The following is a 20630-nucleotide window of genomic DNA, read 5'->3' as shown; positions in this document are numbered from 1 at the left end:
ACACAGAAGAGGAACTGCTGGATCATATGGTAGTTCTATTTTTAATTTTTTAAGGAACCTCCATCTTGTTTGTCCCAGCAGCTGCACCATTTTATATTCCCATCGATAGGACACAAGGTCCCGATTTCTCCACATTGTCATCAACACTTGCTATTTTCTGTGAACTTTATAGCACCCAATCTAATGGGTGTGAGGTGCTATTTCTGTGTAGGAGAAGATCACTTCTAAACTCTCAGCATGATAGGAAATGGGAAGACCTGGGGGTCACCATGTAAGGAGTCAGCAGGAGAATTATAACAACATGTAAGAAAGGGATCTGGCTGATGGAGTGAAGAGATTGAATCCCACCATGGGTTGTTGAGAGGACTGCACAGCAAGTTATGAATGAATGACACATCAAACACTATGCACATATACTCTCCTAGAATCCCAACAGGGCCATCCAACCAGCAGTCCCAGAGGCAGCCAGGATTTTGACTCAGGAACAACTGGTTCCATCCACATGACCCTGAGTGAGAGCTGCTGAAAAGGCTATCATTCCTTTATTTTGTTGTAGCAATTATATATATATATATTTTAAAAAGATGCTTCTGAAAAACTCAAAAGAAGACTCAGGAAGGCATGTCTAAAGTGCTTGCAAAATGCCAATGGATGCTGGTATTTTAGGGACCTGTAAGATGTGCTCTCCATCTTCTATGCACTGTCCTCACAAGTGGTCCCACTTGAGGGACAGTCATCGTCCAGGTCTGGGGGTGCTGGTCTTTGTGGCTGGATAGTCTCAAGGTAAGATGATGGAGTAAGGAAGTCCCAGTTGATGTAAGTTAAGGTAAGGTAGCAAGATCAAGACTTGAGAATGTGGATCCACACTGGAGGAAAGAGGGGATAGGGTTGCAGGGGCAATGGGACTCAGTCACAGGGGGAGTGAGATTGTTGAGTTCAACTGGGGAAATAGCTGGTAACTGGTCCTGAGATCCACAGCCCCTCTCTTCCTTCCCTTCTACCCCTCTGACATCAGATCCTTCTCTCTGTCTTGATGTCCTAATTTCCAGGACCCTTTCTTTTTAAATAAAACAGTGCATCATATTTCTGAAAGTAGATGGAGCCCAACCGACTAAGTAGATGGAGGCCAACACACACAAGACTAAGAAATACAAGAAAACATACTCAACATCACTAGAAACATAGGATATGGAAGAGGAAAGGGTAACAAGATTCCAAGACAGGCTTTAATTGTTTTCATGGAAAAAATTCTTTCTTGGTTTTCCAATTTTAAAATTAATTTTAATACAAGTTTTAAGGATTATTTTCTATTTACAGCTATTACAAAATATTGGCTCTATTCCCTGTATTACACAGTGCATCCTTGAACCTACCTTATACCCAACAGTTTGCACCTCCCCTCCCACCCCTATATTATTCCTGCCCCTTCCCTCTGCCCACTGGTCATCACTAATTTCTTCCCTGTGTCCACGACTCTGCTTCTTTTTTGTTATAGTCACTAGTTTGTTGTATTTTTTAGATCCCACCTACAAGTGATATCATACATATGGTATTTGTCTTTCTCTGTCTTACTTATTTCACTCAGCGAAAGGTTTTAAATCATGCAATCGGAATGCTTTTGAATCAGGTGAGATTTCTTCCCCCTCCCTGAGGTTTTAATTTAGATTTTAACTCTTGGGGTTGTAAGAAATAAACAGTTCACACTTCTGATATTTAAGAACCCTGGAGCAGTGATATGACACCAAAGCGGCTGCAAATCTGGACTTTAATATATATATATCTATGAAACTGAATCACTTTGCTATACACCTGAAGGTCCTGCAACATTGTAAATCAACTATATTTCAATTAAAAATCAAATTTAAAAAATAGAATAAATAAAAAGAGGGACTCAAAAAAGGAAGGAAAAATCTTTTACTGCAATGACTACTTACTCCATTAGCTGGCCTCTCTCCTCTAAAATGTGCCTGGATAGAAAGGGACCACATGTCACAGGGCCACTTATGTATGTGCTAAATTGTTCGCAACAGACAAAGCTGTGATCTAGGGAAACTTGAAAACTAAGATGATTTTTAAATGGTTGAAAGAATGTGGAACAAAGGAGTCAGGACTTGGTCAGAGGACTCTGCTTTTTTCTCTGTTCACAGAACTGGAGTCAATTTTATGTTTAAATGTTTCCCACAACAGTCAAATCGTTCTCAAATGTTTCACTGAAGCGGGGCTGCCTGGCAACCCAGATGTGTTGTGGAGTTGGGGGGAGCTGGGGAGGGGGCCCCAGGCAGGAAACATTATTTCTTCACTTCTTCCCAAGCAGAAAGAAAATTGTTCCTTTTCTCTGTTCCAGCAGAATACATTTAAAATGACAAGCTGGAGAAAATGAAAACAAACCTTTCCTTGGGAGACCCTCAACAGGGAAATGCATTTTTGACACAAGTGTGGGAAAATGAGTTTCCAGAATTTTCTGAATTAGCTCCAAACTGGCAGTCAAGGCAAACACCATTGTGTTGGACAGTCTCCTCCAATGAGTCTGGGGACTGTCCAGTCATTCTCGAGGGTTCTACTTGACCCTGCAGATGGAAGCTTCGTTGGAAATGGAGGCCTGACAATTATCCAGGGCAAGCCAGGCATCTGGAAATTGCCTTTGAGGGCTTTTCGTATTCTCAGACATAAAAGGCATCAGGAGAAAGAAAAACACACTCCCCTAAAATTCAATTACAACAGCACATACACAGACTGTGCTCAGAAATGAGGGGAATGGATTTGAACCTGCAGCTCCGACTCCCTTAGTAGAGAAGGGTTTATCCTCCATGTGGGGAAGGCACATATTCCCATTCATAGATAGCATCACCATCCGCCCCACAGGGAACTCTCTAATTGGAGTGGCCAAGGGGCACCAAGCAATTCAGGAGAACCAAGGGTGGTATAACAGAAGGTCCTGAAATACAGCATCACCCATCATCACCCTGGAGCGGGTTGAAGAATGAATGCCTCCTCTTCCAGTTCATGTCCATTTAGACCCTCAGAATGTGACCTTATTTGTAAAGAGGGCCTTCGCAGATGTGACTAGTTAAGGATCTCAAAATGAGACTGTTCTAGATTGGAGTGGGTACTAAATCTAGTGAATGGTTTCTTTCATTTTAAAAAAAATTTTATTTTATATTAGGGTATAGTTGATCTACCATGTTGTGTTAGTTTCGGGTGTTCAGCAAAGTGATTCAGTTATATGCATAGATATATCTATTCTTTTTCAGATCTCTTTCCCATGTAGGTTATTACAGAGTATTAAGCAGAGTTCCCTGTGTTATATAGCAGGTCGTTGCTATAAATACAACAGCAGGTCGTTATTGTCAATGTGTGTATATGTTCATCCCGAATCCCTAATTTATCCCTCCTCCCTTCCCCCTTGGGTAACCAAAAGCTTGTTCTGTAAGTCACCGAGTCTGTTTCTGTTTTGTAAACAAGTTCATTTGTATTATTTATTTTTTTGTTTTAGATTCCACATGTAAGTGATAAGTGATATCTGCATGTCCAATTTCTTTATAGGAGACAGGAGAGGGCAATGTGACAACAGATGCAGAGGAGAAACAGAGGGTGACGCGATGGGAAGACAGGCAGAGACTGGAGGGATGTGGCCACAAGTCAAGGAACCCCAAGGTTGACAGCCACCACCAGAGGCTGAAAGAGGTCAAGAAGCCCCTTCTCTGGGGCTGTCTGAGGGAGCATGGCCCTGTCAGTGCCTTGATTTCAGACTTCTCGCTTCTAGAACTGTCAGAGAAAAAATTTCTGTTGTTTTAAACCATCCAGTTTGGCGCAATTTGTTACAGCAGCCCCAGGACACGAATCCATTCTGCTTTGAGCCCTGACTTATGGATCAGGAGACGCGACCTGGCAGCCTGCAGACACAAGCAGGTCCCCAGGCCTGCGTGGCGATGGCTGAAAAGTCATTCTGTTTGAAAGATTGTATTAAAGTCTGCATTTCCAGCTTCTCTTCAAGACCGGGAAACATGGCAACCATTATTGGAGGTGAGAAGAGGCTGCTCCCTTTAAAAATGCACATGAGAAAAAAAAAACCAGACTGCTTTCCTGGTGGCTCAGTGGTAAAGAATCTGCTTGCCAATGCCGGAGACACAGGTTCGATCCTCAATCTGGGATGATCCAACACACTTCGGAGCAACTAAGACCGTGAGCCCACAACTGTTGAGCCTGTACTCAAGAGCCCAGGAGCCGCAACTACTGACCTCATGGGCCACAACTACTGAAGCCCGAACACTTTAGAGCCAGTGCTCTTCAGAAAGAGAAGCCACTGCAATGAGAAGCCCGGGCACCGCAGCTAGACAGGAGCCCCGCTTGATGCAACAAGAGAAAGCCCGTGCATAGCAACAAAGACCCAGCACAGCCATAAATATATAAATGAATAAAATAAAAAAAGGAAATGCACATGAATCAATTCCCCCACTGCTTGCTGCTTCCCTACCACCCCTATCATTTCCACAGTAGAGGGTGCACAGGTCAGACTGACTACCACCTGGAGGTGGAGGACTGTGTGGGCAAAATAAAATGCTTTCATTAGATTATGTGTTGATCTGGGGAGGTCTCGGGGGTGACTAATTGACATTATGGGGGCTGCTAATGCCCTCTTAGCACTCCATTCCCCTATATACCTACCCTAATCTATATCCCCTGGCTAGCCGATAACAGACCTCCGATGTAAGCCAGTCCGTCTCTGTTTTGGTCATTTCTATTCAAAAGAAACACTGAGGAGGCTTCTAATCATGACATGGTATGAATTAGAACAAAGGCTTTAGTACTGGTGGGAAAGATTCAACCTGGCAAGATCCTAAGAATACTGCGAAGTGTGGGAAAGACAGTGAATGTTTGATCACTTGATGGGAAAAAAAACCTCAATTGAACTGGAGGTTTTTTATTTTTTTTTTAAATTAGTTCCATGTTTAATGTGTGGTTAAGTTTAGAGGCAATAAAGAGAGGTCAAAACCAACCATCTTTTCTGCCACACACATTATCTCATGGGAAATATACATTGGGGTTGACCAAAAATTTTGTTACAGTTTTTCCATAAATCTTACAGAAAACTCCAAATGAACTTTTAGTCAGCCCAATATATATATAGACCTATATATAAAGGCTTATTTTTTAAGAATACAATTCAGTGGTGTTTAGTATATTCACAAAGTTATGCAGACATCTCCACAATCTAATTCCAGAATATTTTCACCCCTCCAAAAAGAAACCTCACACCCTATAGCAATCATTCACCACTCATCATCTGTTTCACTAGATTCTGGCAACCACCAGTCTACTCTCTGTCTCTATGGCCTTGGGTATTCTAGATAGTTCCTATACATAGAACTGTGCCATATGTGGTCCTTTGTGTCTGACTTCTTCTACTCAGCCTCATATTTTCAAAGTTCATCCACAATGGTAGTCTTTATTAATACTTCATTTCTTTCTATGGCTGTATTCTATTACATTGCAGGAATATATTAGTATTCACTTACTCATTCGTCTGTTGATGGATGTTTGGTTTGTTTCCATGTTTTGGCTGTTGTGAATAATGCTGCTGTAAGCATGTATTTTGGGCATATGTTGTGCCTGAGGAACTGTAAATAGACTCAGTTGTGATGCTCCCTGATGGGCTTCAGTCTATTAGGAGAGAGATCCCCCCTGAATCCCACCATCCATGCACCAGGGGTATCCTGAGACTCTGCCCTCTGTTCTGGGCTGCTGAGAAACAAGGTTTGTCTCTACAAGGTGAACTGAGGGCTTTCCTGGTAGCTCAGTGGTAAAGAATCCGCCTGCCAATGCAGGAGACACAGGCTTGATCCCTGATCCAGGAGGATTCCACATGCCGCAAAGCAAGTAAACCCGTGTGCCATAACTATCGAGACTGTGCTCTAGAGCCCAGGAGCTGCAACTACTGAAGCCCACACACCCTAGAGGCCAAACTTAGTGACAAGAGAAGCCACCACAGTGAAAAGCCCATGCACCACAACTAGAGTGTAGCCCTCATTACTAGAGAAAAGTCCACACAGCAATGAAGATCCAACACAACCAGAAATATATAAATTTTTTTAAATTAAAAAAAAAAAAGATGAGCCTCACAAAATCCTTCTAGAATTGATGACAGCTAGTTTCTGCAGTCTAACTGCATTCCCTTGTCATACACTGAGATTCTAGAAATGAACTCATCTACAGATCTCATCCTGCTGAAAAAAATACTACTTCCTTAACATTCTTGCATACAGCAAGCTTCTTCCTATAGGACGTCTCCTTAAAAGCTTCTTCTCTGCCTTCATGCTTCATCCTTTTTGTTTCTTTATTGGAAAGATGCCAGGAACCTATAGCAGCTCTTAAGTGCACATGATGTTGTGTTAATTTGGTTGGGAAGACATTCGTAATTAACATGAATGACCGTCCATATCCCTACCAGTCACACTAGGATGGAAGCCATGAATCAATAGGTCTCACATTCAACATCCAATGAGGGCCCCTTACTGCTCCCTTATTTTGCCACCCTTCCTCTACAAACTGAGGGCTATTAAAGACTGGATGCTTGGTATAGACTTGTCTCTCTTCTTTTCCCTTTTTTTTTTTTTCTTCTGGGAGGGCTACCTCTTTACTTCAACTTGTTTTACCTAAACAGGAAAAAAATCACCTTCTAGGATTTAGACCCTGCAGTGTCCAAGATCAGAGCTGGCGGACAAATCTTATACAGAAAGGGGCAAAGCAGGCACGTAAACAGCTGTATACTTCTTAGTTCTTCTTGAGAAAAGGAGATAGAGATACCTTCTTTTCTTTTTGCTTTTGAGGGTAGTGACTTGAGCTGAAGAGGCAGCTACCTTTGAGAGGAAGCTTGGTGGACGAATCACCAGCTGATAGAACTTGAGATAACTACCTGAGATCTACAGAAATCCAGAAACACAAGGAATCCAAGACGGGTGAGGCCAAGTATCTAGTTTTCTCTCTTTCCTGGTCACCTCTGAAATACTGAGGTTGTTTGGATGAACTTTTTGGCTGATACCAACAGTTCGGATGTTTTGATTTATATCTGATTATATTGATCAGATACTTAACTCTTGGTGGGGAAGGAACAGAATGAAGGGACATGTCAGAAGAGAAATCAAGGAGACAGCCTTGGCAGCTTTTGACCAAAGGAACGCCTAGGAATGAGATGTGCGTGCTTGAGAAGTCGCTTAAGTCAGATCTGACTCTTTGCGACCCCATGGACTGTATCCTGCCAGGGATAAACTGTTTCTTTTCCCACCCAAATCTATACACAGACCATTCATATCCTCTGAACATCAAAGATGTAGAGGAAGAGCTGTCAATCAAGGTGATTCTGTTCTCAGGGGATACTTGGCAGAGTCTGGAGACAATGTGGTTGTCACAGCTGGACAGAAGGTACCATGCTAGTGGATGGAAGCTAGGGATGCTGTCAAGCATCCTATGGCACCCATGTCAAAGAATGATCTAGCCCCAAATGCCTATCTTGCAGAGGTTGGGAAATCCTGGCGTAGACTAAACCAGTCCGTATGCTACTCATCTTCTTTTCATTATGAGACACTAGATATGCTCTGTGTAAACTCATGGCAGCAGCATAATGTAATCTTGTAATGAGGAAAGACTCTTTATGACTCTCTTAGCATCCCTAATTCCAATTACAGAGTTGCAGGGTTCTGAATTAGTTACACTTGGAGGAGAACATCTCCCCTGCATTTCTGTGAATTACGGATTTCAATTAAGCAAGCTTATTTTAAATGGGAGAGGACTGCCTTAGCTTCTTTAGGGATCCATTTCAGCTGCTTCCTGAAAAGACCAGAGGTGCCATGTCCTCCCCTAGTCTTCCCTTCAAAGACCTGTGAGGTCAAGAGCGATCTACTTGCTCTAACACCTGCAACCTGAAATAATGTGAACAATGGTTCGAACACAGGGAGTAATTTCACAACCTCAGTCCTAAGACTGAGCTTTGAGTGAGGAGTGTGGTCCTCAGCATCGGGGCTGTCATTAGCATTCAGGCACATGGAGATAGCAATGGGAATTTTCAGGGATGATGACCCTAACTGTCAATATGTTTTGAAAACACTCATAAGTGAAAATAATGCTTATGTTTGCTGTAAGGAATCTTGATATTATTTCAAGAAACTTCAGTTAGTAAGTCACGAAGGAAAACATCCATGAAAAGGATCATTCATGATACAAATCTGACATTAGGTATTTGCTTTTGCACTAACTCAGTAAATGTTTACTGGTCCTTTACTCTGTGTTAAGCCATACAGCCGTCTTCCCCGATGGCTCAACGAATAAAGAATCCACATGCAATACAGGAGACACAGGAGACACAGGTTCGATTCCTGGGTTGGGAAGATCCCCTGGAGGAAGGCATGGCAACCCACTCCAGTATTCTTGTCTGGAGACTCTCAGGGACAGAGGAGCCTGGCGGGGGCTACAGTATAAAGGGTCTCAAAGAGTCAGACACGACTGAGCGACTAAACACGCACACAGGCAGGTCATATAGTAACAAGGGTTCGTTACCATATTTTTAAATGAACAAACAGGCCCAGAGATATTAAAGGACATTTTCAGGTTCACACAGCTGAACAGCAGCAGAGAGTGGCATGTAGTATTATAGCTTTCCTGACTTCCAGCCTCCTGTATTTTTTTTCTTAACCCCATGTATTTTACAAATATCTATGTAGTCAAATTCTCTTTTGTGAAATCTAATTGTAACTTGGACTAAACAGTGTCTCTGTAAGCTAAGGCGGTAAAAACTTACTGTGGTGTTAATCCTGGGGAACAAACAGGTATCAATGTGCATTGTGTTGTTACAGTGAGCTGTCATGCATTCCCCAGCGAAGTCCAAAGTGACCAGATCTGCTAGGTAACTTATTGAGATGCTCAGATTCCAAGCCTTCATCCCTCCTCTCCCAGTAACTGGTTCAGCCCCATGTTTGAGAACAGAACCACCCTCGACTAAGAACTCATTTGAGTTTGTCGCATTCATGATTGTATCTCCTCGTGAAAAGTTTGTGTCCAGTGGCAAAACATTCAAGCTAGACAAGTCCTAGGTCAGAATCATTGCTAGTTTTCATTTCTGCTCTTCTAATTCAGTTGCCTGCTGCATGCAGACCTCCCTTTCCCTGACTCCTTCACTGTCGATGGCTATGGTCATCTTTGGGCTTCTTAGGTGGCACATGGTAAAGAATGCACCTGCCAACGCTGGAGATGCAAGAGAGATGGGTTCTATCTCTAGGTTGGGACGATCCCTTGGAGAAGGAGGTGGCAAACCATTCCAGTATTCCTGCCTGGAAAATTCCATGGACAAAGGAGCCTGGAGGGCTACAGTCCATGAAGCTGCAGAGTCGGACACGACTGAGTGACGGAGCATGTATAAGCCATATGCCAAGAGACAAGGGGCCTAAACCCATGGAACCGACCTGCTTACAAGTATTTGTAAAACATATACATGTAGGTATTCTTCCTTTACGTTGGTCATTATTTTAATTTTTATTTTTCAAAATAGCTTTCTAAAATAATGTTATATCCACAGGAAACAGAGTTTCAACCTCCACACCTTGACTTTTGAGTCTCAGGAACCTGTCTGATCATAAAGCAGGGGTTGCCTTTGAATTAGATGCATGAAGTAGCTAACGAAATGCAGGCTGCTTCCTCAAGCCTGTGGAAGAGAGTATTGTTTGTGAAAACTGTCCTGTAAAGGAGGCTCAGGCCAAGTTTCCATGTCTGTTATTGATCCTATAAAAATTTCCAAGAAGTCCGGGCTAAGTCCAAGCATCGCAGACTTGTCAGCAAAGCCATCTTCTAAGGAGATGATGGAGAATGTTTTTGGATTTCATGGTCAAGAGGAGTCTTTCAAATCCCAGTCCCTTTGTAAGTTTCCCGTGAATTTCTCAGCTGGGTTCCAGTGATGGGCCAGATGAATTTTTCCTGTGATTGAACCAGTGACTACTGTTGATGGCAGCTGGATAAATAAATGTGCATTTCCATGCGCTGCTACTTTTGAGAGGAAGAAAGTGGTATTTTGTAAATTTCAGTGAGCCTCACACAAACTTAATTACTTTGCCACATACATCTTTTTGTGTTTTTGAATACTTCTTTCCCTAGAAGAATTCCTTAAATTAAAATTAAAATATGGGCTTCCCCAATGGCTCAAAGTAAAATTCTTTACCCAAAGGTAAAGAATCTACTGGCAATGCAAGAGATGCAGGAGACAGTTTTGAACCTTAGGTCAGGAAGATCCCCTAGAGAAGGAAATGGCAACCCACTCCAGTATTCTTGCCTGGAGAATCCCACGGACAGAGGAGCCTGGAGGGCTACAGTCCATGTAGCTGCAAAGAGCTGGACACAGCTGAGTGACTGAGCAACTAAGCATGTATAAGCCATATGCCAAGAGACAAAGGGCCTAAACCCATTGAACTGACCTGCTTGGAGGGTCCATGGAGTCGCAAAGAGTCAGACATGACTGAAGCAACAGAGCACACAGAAATTAAAATACAGTGAAGTATGTTATCTAGAAAAGGAATGCTAGCTTTCCTTGCAGCCGTCCCATTCTAATCATGGCTGCTGCATTTTTCACTTCCAATGTCTTGGCGTCATCCTTGACTGTTTTTCTCCCACCTCTCTCCCCCCAGGACTCAAATCCATGGTTGGAAAGACCAGGAAGGCAGAAATGGGGTTGCTACCCTTCCTGGCATCAACCAATATTCCACCCAGAACCCTGTCATTCTCATCCTCTGTGCCCCCAAAGCTCTTGTTATTATAAAACCATATTTTTTTTTTTTGCTCTTTAAAAAAATCCTAGTAAAATGAGAATCAATACAGCTTTCAGAACAGACTTGGTAGCTGTTGTTTTATGCAAAGCACGATGTCCTTTTACTGCCAAAATAGAATTCAATGCTTATTGAAGTTTTCATAGATGTTTAAAAGCAACCCTGATAGTAATAGCCAACACTTGTAGAAGCACTTTTACATGTCAGGTACTGTTATAAGCACCTTAGAAATAAGTATGAGCCACTGAATCCTCCCATCCCTATGGCAGGAGGTACCAGCATCACATCTGAATGAGGACACCAAGGCACACGGAGATGAGATGGCAGGCCAGGGAAGTGGACCAGAATTGAGACCAGTTGGTTCCAGGGCCTGATTTCTCCAACATCACCCTCATCTTTGTGAAGGAAAACAAAAACAACAACTCCTCCTCTCCAGTGAACCAGGTCTGACTGCCCCGCCTGCAATGGAAAGCTCTGCATCTTAGTTGTGGGGACCCAGTTGTTCACACACACTCACCCCCAGAGCTTGCTTCTTGAAAGAGGGAAGTTAGGGATAAGTACAAATGGGAAGGGGGCTTCCCTGATAGCTCAGTTGGTAAAGAATCCGCCTTAAGTGCAGGAGACCCGGGTTCTTATGACTCTGGAATTTTTAAAACTTGTTAGCAGTACTATTGATTCCCTGTCTTCTGTACCTCCTTTCCAATGCCCAGGCTGGATATATTCATTTTATAATAGAATGACATGAAACCAAGGTGCTAAGAGACTAAGTGGAAATGAAACTCAGACCTTCCAGATCAGTATCTTTCTCCATCCAAGGCAGGAGGAAGCGAACCTGGATCCTTTTATTGAAATACCTCCTCTCCTGCAGTTATAAGGCTGGCACTTTCATTAAGACATCTAGTTTATTTTTCCTTACCCCAGAGACAGCAGGCACCAGGTTGACCACCCCTCAGTACAAATGAGATTGAGAATTCCCCAGAGGGTACATTTTGTACTTTATAGAAGATGCAGGATTACATAACATCACGGAAAGTGATTCTGTAAAACACTTGTTCATATCCCAAACCGCTGGCAAAGAAGGATCTGGTAAAACTAGTGCATTTAAAAATTGAAATAAAAAAATTATAAGGATGATCATTAGATAGACACTTCAGAAGAAAATTATCCAAATCCAAAGGACTAAGAAATGCCTTGTGAAACTTATCAAAACCTCTGAATGCCTTTGGTAAAAACAAACAAACAAACCCTTTAAAAAGAACCATTCTTATCTTCAGACAATCAAATTTAAACCAAAGTGAAATATGCCAGAAGATGTCATCAGTCTATTTTGTGAATATTTTCCCAAGCAACTCAAGCCACGTGTGATTAATTTTTTATTCTAAAAAGTACAAAAGCATTGCTGCAATTATAACCTAAGTCATTCTTAATGATAATCATTTAAAAAGCCTGATTTTGGTCATCTTTATCTTTTAAACAAATCTCAAGTAAATATTTTTTCATTATTCTGAAGTTCTAAGAGGATTTGCATTAAGTGGCTTTCCCCCCAGTATTAATTATCCTCACATAACAGGTTGCCCTGATCTAAACCTCAGAATTATTATCCAGAGTGACAGAGCAGGCCCATTACATCTTCTGTGTGATCTGTTGAACCAGCAGAGGTCATGGGAGGTGGGTTATTCTGTAGTTGCTTTAATTTGATTTTCTTTTTTTCTTTTATTATGAAATGAAATACCTCTGATAAAGAATTTTCTGTTGAGGGATGTCCCTTGTTGCCTAGTGGTTAGGATTATGGGCTTTCACTGCAGTGGCCTGGGTTCAATCCCCATTCAGGGAACTGAGATCCTATAAGTCATGAAGAATGGCCAAAAAACAAATAAGTTAAAATAGCGTTTGTCACAAACTGGGGTTTCCTCAGTTCCTAACTGGCAAGATTTAACCCTACCAAATAAAAAAAAAGATATTATTCTTGGCTTTTTTTTTTTTTTTTTTCACGCTTACACTCAAAGTGAGATGGCAGATGGTGAGATATGTCTATATATTTCCTTGAGCCCACTGAACATATACTTTGTCATGTAACCAAGTATCTGCATGTCTATAAAAAATTTTAAAGCTTAAAAAAAAGTCACATTGTGGTGACCTAAATGGGAAGGAAATCCAAAAAAGAGGGGACATATGTACACATATGGGCTTCCGAGGTGGCGCCAATGGTAAGGAACCCACCTACCAATGCAGGAGACAAAAGAGATGTGGGTTTGATCCCTGGATCAGGAAGATCCCCTGGAGGAGGCCATGGCAATCCATTCTAGTATTTCTGCTGGAGAATCCCATGGACAGAGGAGCCTGGTGGTCTATGGTCCATAGGGTTGCAGAGTCAGATACAACTGAAGTGACTTAGCATGCACACATGTATACCTACAGCTGATTCACTGTGCTGTGTGGCAGAAACTAACACAACATTGGAAAGCAACTCTACTCCAATAAAAATTAATTTTAAAAATTTATAAAGTGAAAGTGAAAGTCACTCAGTCGTGTCCAACTCTTTGCGACCCCATGAACTATAGAGTGCATGGAATTCTCCAGGCCAGAATACTGGAGTGGGTAGCTGTTCCCTTCTCCAGGGGATCTTCCCAACCCAGAGATTGAACCCAAGTGTCCCACATTGAGCGCAGATTCTTTACGTCTGGGCCAATCAAACCAAAACCTAAGCTGTAAATGTCTCAAGGTTACAGAATTGAAACCTAAGGGGTGTGTGTGTGTGTGTGTGTGTGTGTGTTTGTGCTCAGTCGCTCACTGTGTCCAATTATTTGTGACCCCATGGACTTTAGCCCAGTAGGCTCTTCTGTCCGGGGGGATTCTCCAGGCAAGAATACTGGAGTGGGTTACCATGCCCTCCTCCAGAGGATCTTCCCAACCCAAGGATCAAACCCAGGTCTCCCACATGGCAGGTGAATTCTTTATCAACTGAGCTAGCTACAAGGGAAGCCCAAGAATACTGGAGTGGGTAGCCTATCCCTTGTCCAGCGGATCTTCCCAACCCGGGAATGGAACCAGGGTCTCCTGCATTGCAGGTGGATTCTTTACCAACTGAGCTATCAGGGAAGCCCATAAATATAAAGTAACCATATTTTGATCACCCTTTTGGCCATGGAACATTTTAATACTTCATAAATCTGTTTATGCCTCCCCCCCAAAAAAATTAAATCCCTCTTCAAGTTCAGTGGTAATTCAAGGTCAAAAGAGAGTGATTAATTTAGCCTTGTTTCTTTCGGGTGCAATTTCGGCCCATTTTCTCCCACCTCCTAATATATACAGTGCAGCTGCTGAAAGCATGCGGGCAGGTGCAGAAACTAGCTTCCAGTGTGAAGCAGGAGGGTCCCTGAAGGTGGTGAAAATGGAATCTTCTGGTATATACACCCCAACTTCCCATCCAGTGTCCTCCCAGGGGCGCCTAAGCCTACTTCAAGTGCAGACCTACCTCAAGATGAAGAAGTCCACGGTGGAATTGCTGGCCACAGTGACATAGGCAGTGACCACATCTCCCTGCTTGACGGGCCTGGAGGGCAGCCAGATGGCCACGTTGCCGTCTAGACGCAGCTCGCTGAGCTGGGCACTGTCCTGAGCGCGGTAGAGACCCACGGCGCCGATCCTCTGCAAGTGCGACGTGCTCTCCTGCAGTCCATCCTTCCCGGGGCGGATGGCATTGCCCTTGCGGACGTCGCCCCCGGGGCAGTCTCCGCGCTCGTCCCCGGGCTGCAAGGCATAGTAGAGCTCCACAGGGCTGCCCTCGGGGGGCTCTGGCGCCTTCTTCCTCCCGGCCACCACGCTGGGGGTGCCGAACCAGCTGGCCGGGAGCTCCAGCTGCGCCACGCACAGCCCCAGGGCCCCCCGCAGCCGGCAGCTGCCCCGCACCTCCCGGGTCTCCCGGAAGGCGAACACCCGCAGGCAGGGCAGGCTCTGCGCGGGGCCGGGGTCGTCCCAGTCCCTGCCCACCAGGTGGAACAGCACCTGCACGCGGGGCCGGCTCAGGTAGATCTTGTCCCGCAGGATGTGCGCCTTCAGCTTCCAGTTGAAACCCACCTTGTCGGTGGGACCTAAAAAGTTGGAAGTCGACATCAATTCCAGGGGCACGACCTTTTCCACCGAGAAAGGCCCATAGCTGGCATTTAAGATCGGCGGCCGTTTGGCTTTGTAGAGGAAGAAGGACTCGACCCGGGACTGCAGGCTGGAGTTGCGTGTTAAGTCCTGGTTGGTTTCCTTTAGGAAGAAAGAGGTCTCTGCTCTGAGCACCTGGTAAGTCACAGGCAGATAAGGGGGCAGCGAGGAAAATCGCTGGATGTTCTCTGTGAGCCCACGGCCCTCAATCACTGCAGAGGGGAAGGAAAGAAAAGAAAAAGACAAAGATGGGGTGATTTCTGGGCTCCTTAGAGGTCATTTGGCAACACGAGGAAATTAACAAGCAATTTAGAAATGAGGGGTTAAGCCGCTTGTTCAGTTGATTCAGGCATGCTGGATTCTTTTCAACCATATGGAATGTAGCCCACCAAGCAAGAATGCTGGAGTGGCTTTCCAGGTCCTCCTCTAGGGGATCTTCCTGACTCAGGGATCCAACCCACCTCTCTTGCATTGTCTCCTGCAGTGTAGGTGAATTCTTTATCATTGAGCCACAGGGGAAGTCCAAACATTTTGCAGCCCACTTGTCTAGAATTTTCAGGTTCCTTTGAGGCTCATCCAGTAAATGATCACATGCTCCAAAATTTTGAATTGGTTGAAATCTATGAAAGAGAGATTTGGGGGACCTCCCTGGTGGTCCAGTGGTTAAGGCTCCATGCTTCCACTGAAGGGGGCATGAGTTTGATCCCCAGTCAGGGAACCAAGATCCCACATGCTGCATGGTGAAGCCAAATAAAATAAAATAAATATGATAAAATAAAATTCACAGTTCCACTCTTTTAAAAAAAGGAGATTTTTGTACATTAAGAATTGTTGAATGGTGGCGAATACATGGAGATTGATCTGACAGAAAGCTAGCAAGTAACTTATGAGGGTAAAGTGGGAAATATTTGTGAATAACTTGCGTGAGTTTCAAATATGTTTAATGACACTGGTACCTGAAGAGAAAAACAGACCAATAGAATAGAGTAGTTCATAAATAAGCTCCTGTACATCTAAAATTTAGTATGTGATAAAGGTAGAACCAGAAATCATGAGGTAAAGACAGACTTTTTAATAAATGGTGCTCGGACAATTGGCCAGCCATTTGGCAGAAAAATAACATTAGGTCTGTACCTCACACCAAACATGAGAATACCCTTCAAATATATGAGTGATCTAGATGTAAGAAAATGACAATTTTTGGTACTGAATGAAAGAGTGGGTGATTTCCTCTATAACCTGGGTCTAGGGAAAGATTTCTAATTATGATCCAAACTCAGAATGAAATTTAGCCATCCCTATATAAAGATGAATGATAACCATCCCTATATAAAAATTGAGAAAACCTTTCACAAAGCCACATATATCATAAACAATGTCAAAAGAGAAAACAGCAAACTGGGAGACACTGCAAACTATTCACTTAAGGTGCTCAACTCAGCTGGCAGGTAGGTTCCATTTTGCCCACAGCTTTTTTTACGTTTAAAAACCATCATTTTTAAATGATGGTTATGAATGGGAACCATTTTTTAAAACTGGAGAGTGATAGCTACTGAGAACCTAGTGTAAAGCGCAGGGAACTCTACTCACTGCTCCACGGTTATGTAAATGGGAAGAGAATCTGAAAAAGAGAGGACTGCTGTTGTTCAGTCGCCCAGTTGTGTCCGACTATTTGCAACCCCATGGACTGCAGCACACCAGGCCTCCCTGTTCCTTACCACCTTCCAAAGTTTGCCCAAGTTCATGTTCATTGCATTGGTAATTCCATCCAGTCATCTTATCTTCTGACACCCTCTTCTCCTTCTGCCCTCAATCTTTCCCAGCATCAGGGACTTTTCCAATGAGTCAGCTGTTTGCATCAGATCACCAAAATATTGGAGCTTCAGCTTCTGCATCAATCCTTCCATGAAGGATTCCCTTAAGATTGAGTGGTTTGATTTCCTTGCTGTCCAAGGGACTTTCAGGAGTCTTCTCCAGCACCACAGTTTGAAGGCATCAATTCTTTGGCATTCTGCCTTCTTTTTTTTTTTTTTTTTAATTTTTTTATTAGTTGGAGGCTAATTACTTCACACTGCCTTCTTTTATAGTCCAGCTCTCACAGCTGTACATGACCACTGGGAAGACCACAGCCTTGACTGTATGGACCTCTGTTGGCAGAATAATGTCTCTGCTTTTCAATATACTGTCTAGGTTTGTCAGAGAGGATACACACACACACACACACACACACACACACACGGCTGTTCGGCTTTGTTGTACAGCAGAAACTGACATAGTAGTGTAAAGCAACTATAAAATTTTAAATTTATTACTTTATCCAATAAAAAACATATAGTACATATATAAAATGGAATACTACTCAACTGCCAAAAATGAAATAATGCCATTTGCAGCAACATAGATGCAACTAGAGATGATCAAAATAAGTGAAGCAAGTCAGAAAGAGAAAGACAAATACCATATGATATCACTCATATGTGAAATCTACAATGAACTTATCTATGAAACAGAAGGGTTTCTCCCTGGTAGCTCAGCTGGTAAAGAATCCACCTGCCATGCAGGAGACCCCAGTTCAAGTCCTGGGTCAGGAAGACCCCCTGGAGAAGGGATAGGCTACTCACTCCAGTATTCATGGGCTTCCCTGGTGGCTCAGACGGTAAAAAAATCCACCTGCAATGCGGGAGACCTGGGTTTGATCCCTGGGTTGGGAAGATCCCCTGAAGGAGGACATGACAACCTACCCCAGCATCCTTGCCTGGAGAATCCCCATGGACAGAGGAGCCTGGCAGTGTATAGTCCACGGGGTTGCAAAGACTCGGACATGACTGAGTGATTAAGCACCCACGTGAAACAGAAATAGAGTCACAGGCATAGAGAACAGGCTTGTGGTTGCCAAGGTGGGGAGGGCAACAAGGATGGGATGGGAGTCTGGGGTTGGCAGATGCAAAATAGTACATTTAGAATGGATAAACAAGGTCCTACTGTACAGCTCAGGGGACTATATTTGATATCCTGTGATAAACCATAATGGAAAAGACTATGAAAAAAAAAGAATGTATTAAAAATATGTGTATAAAAAACTGAGGAGTATCTGGGTTTTTAGCTTCGCACGTATGGGAGGAAGTGGCAGGATGCAGGCTGTCTGCCCATCTGGCAACAGTAAGAGAAGATACACAGCAGACTGCCTTGCTCAGTGACATTTCCTGCTGGACCCTTAGGTGCATTTGAGTGTGAAAAAGCAGATTTAGAATCTTCAGCTGGGTAAGTCAATGTACACTGGAGGTTGAAGGTTCAACAATGAGCCAGAAAGAGCAACACGTCATCCCTGTCTTCCTGTCTTTCTTTGTTCATTGCCTCCATCATTAGCAGTATAACCAGCCACCTCCTTGTTGATTGAAGATTGTGCTCTAAAACTTCCCCTTGGGCTTACACTTACACTGCTGGGGCTCCACTGAGGACTCACTATTGACCTGGGGCATAAGAGGTTACAGTTCCCCAAATGCTAACTTTGAAAAGACCAGGAAAGCCTCTTGACTGACTCTTATCTTTCAAAACCAGACCAGAAAATCCACATAAGCCCCCATTCATATATTGAGAGAGAAGACAGGTGTTCCTCTCTCTCCACTGATGCTCCAACCTCCCCTTCTGCCCCTGCCTCAAACTGCAGCCAGCACAGCCCATTCAGCCTATGAGGTTACCCCATGCCTCTCTCCTCTGGAAGTACCCCTAATCCTTTTCCCAGTGGGGACATTGGCTAGCAGATCAAAGCTGCCTTTGGTACTGCAGCCAAAAGGACTTGAGTTGTCAAGATGGCTTTTCAAAGAAATAGCTTCCATCCCTGTTCTTTGCCCAGAGGCGTTGATCTGAGGTCACCAGCAACATGGGTACTTTGTCCCTCTCTCTTTAGGGATGTTTTGCTGCTCCCACTTTAACTCACTCATTTCGGGACCACGTTAAAACACTCGCAAAAGACCCTGCACAACATTCCAGAAACAGTTCTAACTCTATGTCTTTAAAGAAAATCACTGACTCAAAGCAACTTGTAGAATTGTGTCAAAACCAATAGACTAATTGCTACATCTGATGCTTTTATTCTGATGTATTCATCCCTTTCCAAAAAAGCTTTTAAACCATGAAGTGTAGAGATTTAGAGACTCATTTGTTTGGAAAAGATGGTGGGCCAAGGACTCTCTGAAGAAATGGAGCAAGGATTCTAAGGTCCATCTGTGTAGGGTGTATTCCACAACAGGGAAGCTTGTCAACAAGCTTGCTCACCATTCTCCACTCTCTTGCACATAAAATTTCTTTTCTCTCCTTTTCTGTCTTTTTATCTTTAAAAACATCCTTAAAAATGAACTTTTGCTTTTAAGCAAATACTGAGTTTATTTTTGAGAAAATAAAGCTGGAGTGGGCTTGCTGTCTTGTTGTCTCCTCTCTTAGGCTTCTTCCATTATTTAAGTCTCTCTTTATCCTTCACATAGATCAAAAAGTGCCTGGCTCATATCTTCCTGCTAAACCTAGATCTGAAGTTTTCCTGCTCATGAGAGATTTAACTTGAGCCAAAAAGAGACAGACATTTTAAAGACAGGAGTGTGGGGTGTAACCTAGTGGTTAAAGATGAAGTTTGACTATAGAGATCTAGAGTTGATCTAGTCAACAGTGATCTCAGGCAAGTCTGTACCTTCTTGGATAGTTTTGGTTTCCATAGATAGATGGATGGATGGATGGATCAATGGATGGATCAATGGCTGCATGAATGTTTGGGTGGTTGGATGGATCAGTGGTTGGATGGATGGGTTGATGGCTGGATAAATCTTTAGATGGATGGAGGGGTCAATGGTTGGATGGACAGGCAGATGGATGGAAGGATGGGTACACTAGTGGATAGATTCATTGTATTGAATCCAGTAGTACCTGTAGTAGAACAATTACAAAATGGCCCCCATTCTCTTCTTATATCTATACCTTTTATGTGTGACTTTGCAATTTTCCCTTCAAAATTAGAAGTCCATTGCCCCACTCCTTGAATTTAGCTTGGCCCTGGATTTTCTTTGACCAGCAGATTATGGCAGAAGTGACAATGTGCTAATCCCAAAGCCAGGTCTCAAGAGGCATTGCACACTTGCACTAACTTTCTTTTGGACTCCTGCCAGCACCCAAAAGAACACGCCTAGGCTAGACTACTGCAGGATAAGGGACCATGTGGAGGAGAGGAGAGTTATCTCCATGGAGGCCATCCCAGATCAGCCAATCCACAGCCTGCAGCTACCGCCAAACAAGAGAGAGAGAGAGCCCAGCCAAAATTAGCCAAGTCCCGCCAAGGTCAGTCACTCCAAAACTTATATGAAATGACAAGTGAACTAAGTCTCTTAATATGGGGTGGTTTTTTAATGTAGCAACACCCAATGGGATAGTTAACAAATATCAAGAGGTTATCAAGTGTAAGAAACTAAAAAGATACAGTGACACCAACGTGAACTTTCTCCTTGATGGAATTAGAATAATTCAAAAAGACTTGAAAAGGGACTCACTTTCTCATTGGTGAGACTCAGGCATTTCCCCATCTTGTAGATGTACCTCCAACAGCCAACCTCGTAGACACTCATGAGAATGGCCTCCCTAGAGTTGTCCAAAGCCCATCTGTGCCCTCAGGTGCTGTGACACCACGTGCATCTC

General features: G+C 43.3%; 1 protein-coding gene across 1 annotated transcript in view; it reads right to left on the bottom strand.

Annotated features, from left to right (window-relative positions):
* The window catches only part of TMEM132C (transmembrane protein 132C), a 445343-nt gene that overhangs the window by 271986 nt on the left and 152727 nt on the right, over positions 1-20630 (bottom strand). The window contains exon 2 of the mRNA XM_043902097.1: positions 14278-15166. Coding sequence (XP_043758032.1) covers positions 14278-15166 — 889 coding nt within the window. The remainder of the gene's footprint in view (positions 1-14277; positions 15167-20630) is intronic.

The sequence above is a fragment of the Cervus elaphus genome, chromosome 5 (genome assembly GCF_910594005.1).
Source record: "Cervus elaphus chromosome 5, mCerEla1.1, whole genome shotgun sequence".
NCBI lineage: Eukaryota > Metazoa > Chordata > Mammalia > Artiodactyla > Cervidae > Cervus > Cervus elaphus.
Note: the sequence above shows the minus strand (reverse complement) of the source record. Positions and strands in the feature narration are given on the sequence as shown.